This window comes from Halichoerus grypus, chromosome 2, assembly GCF_964656455.1.
Source record: "Halichoerus grypus chromosome 2, mHalGry1.hap1.1, whole genome shotgun sequence".
In the NCBI taxonomy this organism is placed as follows: Eukaryota; Metazoa; Chordata; class Mammalia; order Carnivora; family Phocidae; genus Halichoerus; species Halichoerus grypus.
Window position 1 is genome coordinate 165,801,901 of NC_135713.1, and position 13,511 is coordinate 165,815,411.

Sequence of the window (13,511 nt, forward strand, 5' to 3'; positions counted from 1 at the left end):
AAATACCCCATGTCTCCTGGAATCTGAGTTCACTTGTCTGTGATCAGAGTGTATGGCTGGAAAAATTTGAGAGGTACTAACTTAGGACATGATCTACCAAATGCATGATTCCTAGCCTATTTTTCAGATATCTTGCTGTTTGTTTTTTTTTAACGATTTTATTAATTTATTTGACAGACAGAGAAAGATAGCAAGAGAGGGAACACAAGCAGGGGGAATGGGAGAGGGAGAAGCAGGCCTCCCACCGAGCAGGGAGCCCGACACGGGGCTCGATCCCAGGACCCCAGGACCATGACCTGAGCGGAAAGCAGATGCTTAACGACTAAGTTACCCGGGTGCCCCTTGTTTTTCTAATATTATGCCAAAATGGAAGAAAAACAGAAAAGATCTCATTTCTCATTAGTTTAAGTTCTAATCCATCCATTTTACAGACCATTAGATATTTGAAATCATTTTTTTTAAAAAAAGGTAGCAGTAACTATAAGTGTTTTCATGTACTTACCCTTACTTCAATTTAATATCTTCAGAAATAAGATAGCCAGTAAGGGGAGGGGAAAATATCCACTGTTAACATCTACACTTATTAAAACACAAAAAAGAAAACTACAAGAAGGTAAAAATGATAAGTTTCAAATTAAAAAGGTGTTTTGTAAAGGATGGGGAAGATAAAGAAAATTAAGTTTTTTCCAAAGAAAAAGTCGTAAGTTCATTTTCTCTTTTTGACTAAATATGTCTTTGTAGAAATAAACTTATAAAAAAGATGAAAATTGCCTTTCTTAGAGAATTAGAAATAAGAAAGAAAATTCCACCACAACAATACCTCAACATAATAAAGGCCATATATGAAAAACCCACAACTAACATCATACTCAATGGTGAAAAGCAGCGAACTTTTCCTCTAAGATCAGGAACAAGACAAGGATGTCCACTCTTGCCACTTTTATTCAACATACTACTAGAAGTCCTAGCCACAGCAATCAATCAATCAAACAAACAAAAGAAATAAGAGGCATCCATATTGGTAAAGAAGTTAAACTGTCACTACTTGTAGATAACATGATATTGTATGTAGATATTCCTAAAGGCTATCCCAAAATCTACTAGAAGTAATGAATGAATTCAGAAAGTTGCAGGATACAAAATACCCAGAAATCAGTAGCATTTCTATACATTAATAACAAAATAGCAGAAAGAGAAATTAAGAAAATAAGTCCATTTACAATTGCACCAAAAAGAATAAAACTTAACCAAAGAGGTAAAAGACCTTTACTCTGAAAACTATAAAACACTGATGAAAGATACTGAAGATGACACAAATTGAAAGATATTCCATGCTCATGGATTGGAAGAATATTGTTAAAATATCCATTCTACCTAAAGCACTCTACAAATTAAAAACATTTTTTAAATTCAATGCAGTCCCTATCAAAATACCAACAGCAGGGGCGCCTGGGTGGCTCAGATGGTTAAGCATCTGCCTTCGGCTCAGGTCATGATCTCAGGGTCCTGGGATCGAGCCCCATGTTGGGCTCCCCGCTCAGTGGGGAGTCTGTTTCTCCCTCTCCCTCTGCCTCTCCTCCTGTTTATGTTCTCTCTCTCTGTATCTCTCTGTCTCAAATGAATAAATAAAAATCTTAAAAAAAAAAATACCAATAGCATATTTCATAGAACTAGAACAAAGAGTATTAAAATTTGTATGGACCACAAAAGACCCCGAATAGCCAAAGCAATCTTGAAAAAGAAAAACAAAGCTGGAGGCATCACAATTCTAGATTTCAAGGTATACTGCAAAGCTGTTGTAATCAAAACAGTATGGCAGTGGCACAAAAATGGAACAGAATAGAGAGCCCAGAAATAAATCCATACATAGTCAATTAATCTATGACAAAAAAAAGGCAAGAATATACAATAGGGAAAAGGTAGTCTCGTCAATAAATGGTGCTGGGAAAACTGGACAGCTACAATGCATAAGAATGAAACTGGACCATTTCCTTACAGCATACACATAAATAAACTCAAAATGGATGAAATACCTAAATGTGAGACCTGAAGCCATAAAAGAAATCCTAGAAGAGAACAGAGGTAGTAATTTTTCTTATATTGGCCATAGAAGCATTTTTCTAGATATGTCTCCTAAGGCAAAGGAAACAAAAGCAAAAATAAACTATTGGGACTACATCAAAGTAAAATGCTTTTGCACAGTGAAGGAAATCATCAACAAAACAAAAAGACTACCTACTGAATGAGAGAAGATATTTGCAAATGATATACCCAATAAGGGGTTAATATCCCAAATATATAAAGAACTCTTACAACTTAACACCAAAAGAACCCAAACAATCTGATTAAAAATTGCCATAGGACCTGAATAGACATTTTTCCAGAGAAGACATAGATGGCCAACAGGCACATGAAAAGATGCTCAACATCACTAATCATAAGGGAAATGCAAATCAAAACCACAATGAGATAGCACCTCACACCAGTCAGAATGGATAAAATCAAGAAGACCAGAAAAAACAAGCGTTGAGGAGGTGGAGAAAAAGGAACCCTTTTACACTGCTGGTGGGAAAGTAAATTGGTGCAGCCACTGTGGAAAAATGTATAAAGGTTCCTTGAAAAATTAAAAATACAAATATCCTATGATCCAATAATTCCATTATTGGGCATTTACCCAAAGGAAACAAAAACAGTAAATCGAAAAGATACATGTACCCCTATGTTTATTGCAGCATTATTTACAATGGCCAAGATATGGAAACAACCTAAGTGTCCATCGATAGACTAATGGATAAGGAAGGTGTGGTGTACATACACAATGGAATACTATGCAGCCATAAAAAGATGAGATCATGCCACTTGCAACAACATGATGGACTTAGAGGGTATTATACTCAGTGAAATAAGTCAGACTGAGAAAGGCAAATACCATATGATTTCACTCAGATACGGAATCTCAGAAAACGAATGAACAAACAAAAAGCAGAAACAGCCACATGGTTGCAAGGAGCGTGGGTGGGCAGAATGGGTGAAGGGGAGTGGGAGGTATGGGCTTCCATTTACGGAATGAATAAGTCACAGGGATGAAAGTTACAGAACAGGAAATACAGTCAATGATACTGTAATAGCATTGTATGGTGACCGATACTAGCTGCATTTGTGAACAGAGCATAACGTATACACTTGTTGAATCACTATGCTGTACACCTGAAACTAACATAACATTGGGTGTCAACTATACACATATTAAAAACATTTTTTAAATAAAAAAAGAATGGTTTAGGTGAGGATAGGAAAAAAAAAGTGTGAGAAAACTTTAAAAAGGAACAAATGTAAAGTGGTGGTATTTATTGGACAACATAACTAGAAGTATGCAGCACAACAGGAGTCCTTTTTTCCCAACTAACAGGTACTTCCCAGAATTGTTACCAGCTAGTGAAGGAATCACTCACTACAGCTTTACATCTGGACAGGGGGCAGAGGACCTGAGAGGAGGAGGCCACTGTTCAAAGGGCAGAATTTCATAGATTTCTTAAATCTGACAGTTTATGTACTCACTTTATCACTGGAGGAGAATCAAATGTGTAACCAGCTCTAAACTTCCCAGCATTAAACTCAAGGTTGCTTGACTTTTCTAGGGCTTTATGACAATAATTGTTTAGAATAGAACCATGTTTGTCTTTCCTCAAGCACTTAATATCAAAGTATTCAGTCACTCACCCTCGAGCAGATGCTGTGATTTTGTAAGTTCCTGGAACCAAGAGACGCCAGTAATCTCCAGTTTTGTAGGTAGTCACTGGATGATTAATTTCAGCAACACTAATCGTGGCATTTAATATACCCCTGCCATCCGTGGCATCTAGGACAAATCCTTTGACACCCTGATGAACCTGGATAAAGTACAAGGACACCCAGATGTCAAAGGTAAAGATCATCATTTAATTACTTCGGGAGCTCTCATATCCAAAATAACAGATTGATAATAAACATGTGGAACAAACAGGAATTTAGAAGTTGAGAGTAAAGCTAAGTAAACACCCACTAAGCAAAATATTTTAGTTTCTGAAAGGCTAATTTTTCATAGCCTAGGTTTGTCTTTATCATGAGGAATATAAATAACACTGTTTAAACTTTAGCACATCTGACAATTTCAGTATATAGGACATTCTACAAGAAAACTGTCCTGTCCTCTTTATTTTTTTTTTTTTTCAAAGATTTTATTTATTTATATGACAGAGAGAGAGAGATAGCACAAGTAGGGGGAGCAGGAGAGGGAGATGCTCCCTGCTCAGCCCCTGATACAGGGCTCAATCACAGGACCCTGGGATCATGACCTGAGGCGTAGGCAGACACTTAACTGACTCAACCACCTACACGCCCCCTGTCCTGCCCTCTTTAAATGGGAAATGTCAGGGGCGCCTGGGTGGCTCAGTCAGGTGAGTGTCTGACTCTTGATTTCGGCTCAGATCAAGATCTCAGGATCAAGAGATTGAACCCTGCATCCAGCCCCATTTCAAGCCCCATGTTGGGGCTCCACACTCAGCAGGGAGTCTGCTTGAGATTCTTTTCCTCTGCCCCCCTCCGCTTGCTCGCACTCTCTTTCTCTCAAATAAATAATCTTAAAAAAAAATAAAAGGGAAATGTCATTTTTTAAAAAATGGAAGGCCTGTTCCAGATTAAAGTGAGTAAAGAGATGTAATAATCATATGCAATGCATAAACCTTGACTAGATCCTGGTTCTAAAATATAGCTATGAAAAGACATTTTGGATATAACACCCAGTGCAAACAACGAATCATGGAACACTACATCAAAAACTAATGATGTAATGTACGGTGATTAACATAACAATAAAAATTTTTAAAAAATGGGCAGAAGATGGGGGAAGAAAAAGACATTTTGGGGTAAAAGAGAGGGAAATTTGAATGTGGACTAGGTACTCGGTAATATTAGAGAATTACTATTAATTTTCTTTGGTGAGATAATGGCACCTGAAGATGTCGTATAGGAGAATATCCTTATTCTAAAAGATCCACTCCAGGGGTGTCTGAGTGGCTCAGTTAAGCATCTGACTTGCGTCCGATTATCATCCCAGGGTCTTGGGATTGAGCCCCGCATGGAGCCCTGCATCAGGCTCTGCGCTCAGCAGGGAGTTGGCTTGTCCCTCTGCCCCTCTCCCAACTTGTGCACACTCTCTCAAATAAATAAATGAAATTTTTTTTTTTAAAGCAAATCACCACCACCCTGTTCAACAATTAACAATTAACAATTGTTAATGTTTAATCAACATTAAACAAATGATTAAATGTTTAATCATTTTCAATTCCTCCCCACACATACAAATAAACTCATTTTCATCCATAAATTTTCTAGATAAACACACTAAAACATGAACAGGCTGAATTCAGAAGGATGTATTTGAAAATCACTGTGTGAAAACCAAATGTACACACAAAAGTATTCTTGCTCTTGGGAGAAATTTCATACTTCACTCCTGAATAGTTACCTGCTTCATAAACTGGATTAGAGATCTTCGATTCTGTTCCCAAAATTTTGGCAGATCTTTCTCAAATGGGTATTTCACACAACCTAGCTCAATAGTCACTTCAAAGCAATTTGTTTGTAAATAGTTCCAGTCCTGCATACCACCTAACAGATAAAAAATTAAAATCAGTAACTCTGAAGAAGTAGAACTAGATCAGATCCCAAAAAGTAAGCAAAATTCCTAGTAAAAAAGCCAAATCCATCTTTTCTCAGCATTGGTTGAAAAACAATAATATGTTCATTTGAGAGCTCCTTGATGTTTATGGTACAGGTAAGACACCTGTACTTTCATGTTCAGGAAGAATTCAAGTATAGCTTACCCACTTATTAGCACACCTAAGGTTTTTTGTAACAGCCAGAGGTAAAATATAACACTTTCATAAAGTTTTAGTACAATCTCTTTACTCAAAACTCTGAGTGTACCAAATTGAAAAATAGCTGAAAAGGTTATTTGAAGTTTTAAATTATTTAAACAATATTTTTAAAAGAGTGATATTTTCTCAAAATTAAAAAATCAATAAGAAGCAGCACCATCCAGGGGGACAGAAAATCCATCAAGTTATATGGCCTGGATATTAAAGAATGTTTACCTGGGACATTATACCAACTAGCTCCATTTGTTATTCCATGAGGAAAATATTCATTTGGGTACATATTCTTGCAAGGTCTACCTTGAAACATCTGGGAATTTTCCTGAAAAAAAAATTAAGAATCTTTACTTATATTTGTTTGCATCACAAGAAGGATAAGGAAAAATAATAAAAGTGGTTACCAATAGGGAGTATGTGGAGGTGGGAATGGGGTGAGCGGAGCCATGAGAAGTACTGAAACTTGTTTTTTTTTAAAGATTTTATTTATTTATTTGACAGAGAGAGAGACACACAGCGAGAGAGGGAACACAAGCAGGGGGAGTGGGAGAGGGAGAAGCAGGCTTCCCGCTGAGCAGGGAGCCCGATGCAGGGCTCGATCCCAGGACCCTGGGATCATGACCTGAGACGAAGGCAGATGCTTAAGGACTGAGCCACCCAGGCACCCCGCACTGAGACTTTTTAATGTATAACTTTCTATGCCATTTTCATTGTTTACTATATGAACTTGTTACCTACTTTTAAAAATCAAAATTAAACGTGTTCTGTAAAAAAGTAAAACTTTATGACTTGCAGTTACAAGTAATATAAAACCCAACTCAATCCCTCTCCAAAAAATAAATCCCACAAAAAAGTGTTCATACTCATGTTTTCAAGAAGCTTGAAAGTCCCGAAGATAATTCACACATGATGTGGAGTAAGCAGCTTTCTCTCACTCCCAGATGGTCCCCCTGTGCTTTGACTGCATTCTGTACTCTGTTACAACTGGTTGCACCTTTTTCTTCCCTAAAAACAAGACACTACTCCCTGAAACAGTGTATGTCTTCGTGTCCTCAGCATCTAGCAGTGTCTAGCATAGCACACGTGCAATAGCTTGCCCGAGGAAGAGTAAGACAAACTGCCATGAAGACACAAGGAAGTGCTACTGGAATCTAGAGAAGAGAAAGATTGCTGGCCAGAGCGGCTTTCTTGTGGAAATAGAAAAAAAAATGTATAGAAAGCATGAAAAGAAAAATAACAATTTCCTGTTTTCCCACTATTGAGAATTAACCATTTAACTTTAAAATATATTAAGAGGGGCGCCTGGGTGGCTCAGTCAGTAGAGCATGCGACTCCTGATCTCAGGGTCGTGAGTTCAAGGCCCATGTTAGACGTAGAGCTTACTTAAAAATATATGTGTGTGTGTGTGTGTGTTTGTGTATACACACACATATGTATATGTATATGTATGTATGTGTATATAAACAAGCCCCCTGGATTTAAAATAAAAAATATATATAAACAATATGCTTTCATAAACTTAACATATGAATTTCAAGCTTATGATCCCACTGCTTTCTTATCAAATAAAAATTATTATTTTGGATTACTGTAATAACTGGGTACATGCTCTTTTGCTTTCTGGTTTTTTCACTGAAGATGTGCATGCACCTTCTATGTCTCTCTCTTCATTTCCATCAGTATCTATCTATCCATTCAGTTATAAATTACATAGATGTACTACTATACTAATACAATACATATAATATAAATCTGCATAAAAATAAAAAATATTTAAGGGATAAATATAAAAGTATAAATAGAATTTCTAATATATTCTTCCTACATCTCAATGGATCATCTAGTATAAACCTCACTTTAGACACCATAGTTGTAGGAAGTAGCTATTAACATTTTGATTTGATTCTCAGAGTAACAAAGAGCCACTAAAAATCTCTGAAGAAAGAGTGATATGCGAAATATTCATGGCTCTAGGAAGTTTATCCAAATAATAATGTGAAAAAGAAACCAAAGCCAGGGAGACCCATCAGAGTACTACTGAAATAATCCAAGTGTGAGATCACGAGCCCCCAGAAGGTTGTGGACTTTGATTTTACCATGTGCATTTGCCATCTCCTTTAATTCTCGCTACTCTGATCATTTTTTTAAAACCTAATTAAATTTTTCAAGCAAACGGTTTGACAAGAAGCCTGAGGGTGAGGATGTCCAGTCTCAGTCCACACACAGTCTAAAAGTCATATACCAAGATATTAAATGATGGGTGCTCTCTAGGTTTATTTTCTTCTTGTTGTTTGCCTGTATCTTTTCATCTGTTTACAATAACTCCCATTCTATGAAACAGTTTTTTAAAGAGGCATTTACTTAGTATTGACAGGTAAACCAATTGGATTAATTGCTAAGATGGTAAAAATGGCTGAGGATGGAAGAAGGAGGGAAAAAAAAGTAAAAGAGACAATGTCCAGCCAACAAAAGAGAAAAAAAGCCGAGCTTTCTACTATGCAATGGGGCAGAGATCAAGGGGAGAAGACAAACATGTCAGACTTCAGAGGTCAAGAAAGTTAAAAAAACAACAACAGATTTCTGGTAACCTTTGAGGGGGCACGTCCAGGTAAAACAATGTAGGCAGAAGGCAGATGACAGGAAACTTGAGAGGAGAGAACAATAAGGAAGCGGAGACAAGAGACTACTCAGTTTTCTTCTTTTCTTTTGCTCTCTCCTGAACTAATTTTATTTTTTTATAAAGATTTTATTTATTTTTTATTTATTTGACAGAGAGACAGCAAGAGAGGGAACACAAGCAGGGGGAGTGGGAGAGGGAGAAGCAGGCTTCCCGCGGAGCAGGGAGCCCGATGCGGGGCTCGATCCCAGGACCCTGAGATCATGACCTGAGACGAAGGCAGATGCTTAATGATTGAGCCACCCAGGCGCCCCATCCTGAACTAATTTTAGACTTGCAGAGAAGTTGCAAAAATAGTACAGAGAGGGGCGCCTGGGTGGCTCAGTCGTTAGGCGTCTGCCTTCGTCTCAGGTCATGATCTCAGGGTCCTGGGATCGAGCCCCGCATCGGGCTCCCTGCTCCGCGGGAAGCCTGCTTCTCCCTCTCCCTCTCCCCCTGCTTGTGATCCTGCTCTCACTGTGTCTCCCTCTGTCAAATAAATAAATAAAATCTTTAAAAAAAAAAAAAATAGTACAGAGTTTTATATACCCTTGATCCAGCTTTCCCTAATGTTAGCATCTTATGTAATCAAAGTAATTATCAAAACAAGGAAATTAACACTGGTGTAATACTGTTAACTAAAATAAATTAATTTTTATTCATAACTTACTAGTTATTCCACTAATGCCTCCTTAAAATTTCCTTGTCACTTGATATCTGTCACATTGTACAGCAGAAAGCTGTTTCTTCACTTTCACTAAATTGAATTCATTGAATTTCATTTTACTTAAAATATAATAAACCTCTCCTGAGGTTAGAGAGCATAGATAGAGTGTGGTCAATTTCCATGACTCTGTGACTTTTCTGGGATGTAGAAGGGAGATGGTGGTGGCAACTACTGCGGAATGGACACTGGCGAGGCAGGTATGTCAAAAGGGTATCCCAAGGTGTGAGTGAGAGCATCACTGAAAGGGACATCCATAGGTCTAAGCTGGATAGAAAGTAAAATCAAAAGAATTAAAGGTCAAAGAAAACAAAAAGGGCGCCTGGGTGACTCAATCGGTTAAGCATCTGCCTTCAGCTCAGGTCATGATCTCAGGGTCCTGGGATGGAGCCCCACATCGGGCTCCCTGCTCAGCAGGGAGTCTGCTTCTCCCCCTCCCTCCGCCCCTCCCCCCTGCTCAACTGCGCTCGTGTTCTCTCTCTCTCTCAAATACAAAAAGAGGCTAAGGAACTTGAAGTCACAATGAGGATAAAAAGCAGAACTATAAGACTGGGCACCAAATGTGATGGGGATATGAACAAAATCTGATCACTTAATTTTTATTTTGATTATTCAGAGGGTAGAATATTCTATGTCATGAACATCCCTCTAACAATGGTGTGCCCAAACAGAAGACAGCTATTCCTTAAAGTGTAATAATAGACGTATTCCCCTGTTAGAAACTCTTAACAATCTCACAGGGTCCACTTGTGCAGGATGAAGGCATGGGCAATGTGAAATAACAGAAGGCTGTGATTAGAGACCATAGAGTTGCAGTGTTATCTATAACCAATGAAGTCACAGACTGAGTCCGTAGTAAGACCAAAAATTGAAACTAACAGGCCTAGTTTCCAAGCCCCAACTTTTAACACGTTATCTAGAATAATTTTTCAATTAAAATTTCACACAAGCATGCACACATACATATACCATTTCTGACTATAAAAGTAACGTGTGTTCGCTATAAAAAATTTAGAAAATACATAAATATCTACCTGCTTTCCCTCGCCATATGTTACAATGGGCTCTTCAATAGCTTAGACTAGTGGTTTTTTTTTTTTTTTTTAAAGATTTTTTATTTATTTATTTGAGAGAGAGAGAATGAGAGACAGAGAGCACGAGAGGGAAGAGGGTCAGAGGGAGAAGCAGACCCCCTGCTGAGCAGGGAGCCCGATGTGGGACTCGATCCCGGGACTCCAGGATCACGACCTGAGCTGAAGGCAGTCGCTTAACCAACTGAGCCACCCAGGTGCCCTAGACTAGTGGTTTTTTCTGTAAAGGATCAGACGGTAAAAGTTCTAGGCTTTACAGGCTTGAACGTGTCTGTTGCAACTACTCAACTTTACCCTCTGCACCTATTGAGATGAATGCTGTGTTTTTCTTCTTTACTCTGCTAATACTGGTTAATTACACTCATTTCTTTTCAAATGCTGAAAGAGGAAGCAGCCATAGACAATACGTAAAAAAATGGATGTGGCTGTGTATCAATAACATTTTACTTATAAAAGCAGGTACTGGGCTGGATTTGGCGCTACCGCTGTAGCTTGTCAACCTCCACCTTAGACTACGAGTAGGCTTATAACTTAAATACTAGTCAAGTGAAATAAACCAGCATGCTAATTTATATTTATTATGTTTAGTTTATTATGATTCAGGTACTGTGCTAAAAACTGTAGACAAAAAGACATTACTTGAGGTTAAAGGTAATGCGGAAATACATGGTATGTTCAAAGTGAGGTAGGAAACAAGAGAAAAAGCAGTTAAGACTGACTGAAAGGAATCATGGAAAGGAATTATGGAAGGCTTAATCAAGGAGAAAGCACTTGACCAGAGTCTTACTGGACTTCATTTCAATTCATTTTTTTAATTAAAGAATTTTATAGCATTTTATGTTTAAACACAAGCCTACCTTGGAATAAGAAAGTGCTATTTGTTGAAACACAGCATCATCTGGTGATTTACTATATGTGGCAAGCCCTTGTTCATCATCATCAAAAGGGTAGTTCACTACCAAAGAACCTGCAAAGGGAAAAGAGGAAAATGTATCATGTTATCTCCATCAAGACGGATCATCAACATAAAGTACACTTTCACAATACTGCCAGAGACTGGAAACCAATACAATTTTCCAAGGCTAATTTCCTCATTAGAAATGAAGAAGTTGCTAATTTCCTCAATGGAAAATCAATTGGATAAGTGAAATATTAAATAGCTATGATGACACTTAAAGGTTGCCTTAACTAGAAAGGTCTTAGGAATTTACCTGAACTTCTAGGTATAATTTATGTCAGAGCCAAAACCAGAAGTACACAGGCTTAACTTAAACAGTTTCAGTCTTATAATACATAGGATCAGAAAAAATGAGCAAAATTTGATACTTTTCTAGTAAAATTCAGACATTTATAATATCATGGAATTTTAAAATAAGAAAGGATCTTTGAGGGGCACCTGGGTGGCTCAGTCGGTTAAGCAGCTGCCTTCGGCTCAGGTCATGATCCCAGGGTCCTGGGATCAAGCACTGCGTCGGGCTCCTTGCTCAGCAAGGAGCCTGCTTTTCCCTCTCCCTCTGCCCCGCCCTGCTGCTTGTGCTCTCTCTCCCTCTCACTCTCTTACAAATAAATAAATAAAATCTTAAAAAAAAAAAATAAATAAAATTAAAAAAAAAAGAAAGGATCCTTGAAGTTCAATTAATCCATCCTCTTCATTTTGCAGATGTGGAGTCTAAAACAGAGAGGTTAAATGACTAATGTATGGAGAGCAGAGCCGGCCCTGACCTACACTCAGTAAAAAATGCTAAAAATTTCCCTTATGCTCACATTAGAAATTAGTCAACTGGAGTTGCATTGTATGATTTTTCATGACTTAAGATAAAGGAAGTGATGCTTTAAAACATATGTAAATGATATCAAGTCCCTTCATGCTCCCCATAGGGCATAAAGAAGTTAGGGTGTTTCTCAGGTAAGAGCCCTGAGCTACACATGCCTACTCTCCCACCACAAGATGAAATCCCTTATTTTCCTATTAGTCACATTGTTTTCATTTGTTCATCTGTCCACGTATCCTACCTACCACTACTAAGCTACACATCTTTGCACTTTTTATCATTCCACTTCATGGGAATGGAAGTGAAAGAACATATTCAATTTGAATTCAGATGAAGTAATCCTGTGGTAACAAATACCAGCCAACATTTATACAGAGAAAAACATTAAGAAGCAAGTATGAAGAACTATGTTCATTCTATTCCCCAAAATAGTTCTAACAAGAACAAGTATACTTCAATACCTCTTCTTAGACAAATTTAATGTCTCAAAAAAATTTAATTTCACCCCAGAACTATGACCCATATCTAAAAATTCGAACAGAAAAAAGTCAACATCAACGTCTATTCAATACTGTTTTTCAAACAGCTAATTTTCTAAGGACAGGAAAAAAAGGTCATAAGAGACATTTCTGGGGCGCCTGGGTGGCTCAGTCATTAAGTGTCTGCCTTCGTCTCAGGTCATGATCCCAGGGTCCTGGGATCGAGCCCCACATCGGGCTCCCTGCTCAGTGGGAAGCCTGCTTTTCCCTCTCCCTCTCCCCCTGCTTGTGTTCCCTCTCGCTGTGCCTCTCTCTGTCAAATAAATAAAACCTTTAAAAAAAAAAGAGACATTTCTATGAAACAGTCTATTTTAAAAAAATAATTAGTATCAACCTAAAAAGCAGGAACCATAAAGGAAAAAAACAGATAAATTTGACTTCATCAAAATGAAAAACTTCTGTGTGTCAAGGACATTATTAAGAAAGTTAAAATTAAAAAAAAGTTAAAATACAACCTATAGAACAGAGAACAGGAGAAAATATTTCAAAATCAGCAATCTGATAAGGGTCTAGAATCCAGACTATATAAAGAACTCTTACAGCTCAACGAAAAGACAAAAAAAATTTTTAATTGGTGAAAGACTTGAACGGATATTTCTCCCAAGCAGATAACACAAATGGCCAAGTACAAGAAAAGATGCTCATTATTAGTCATCAGAGAAATGCAAATCAAAACTACAATGAAATACCATTCTTTACCCACTAAAATGACTATAATATAAAAATAGAAACTAACAAGTGTTGATGAGGATGTATAAAAACTGGAACCAGGGACACCTGGGTGGCTCAGTCAGTTAAGCATCTGCCTTAGGCTCAG

The 13,511-nt window shown here is 37.6% G+C and overlaps 1 protein-coding gene across 1 annotated transcript in view; it reads right to left on the reverse strand.

Moving 5' to 3' along the window:
- Positions 1-13,511, reverse strand: part of CPD (carboxypeptidase D) — an 80,217-nt gene that overhangs the window by 18,375 nt on the left and 48,331 nt on the right. Inside the window, exons 8-11 of the mRNA XM_078068101.1 lie at positions 11,241-11,350; positions 6,135-6,237; positions 5,507-5,649; positions 3,721-3,890 (exon numbers count right to left, since the gene is read on the reverse strand). Of these exons, the coding sequence (XP_077924227.1) occupies positions 3,721-3,890; positions 5,507-5,649; positions 6,135-6,237; positions 11,241-11,350 (526 nt within the window). The remainder of the gene's footprint in view (positions 1-3,720; positions 3,891-5,506; positions 5,650-6,134; positions 6,238-11,240; positions 11,351-13,511) is intronic.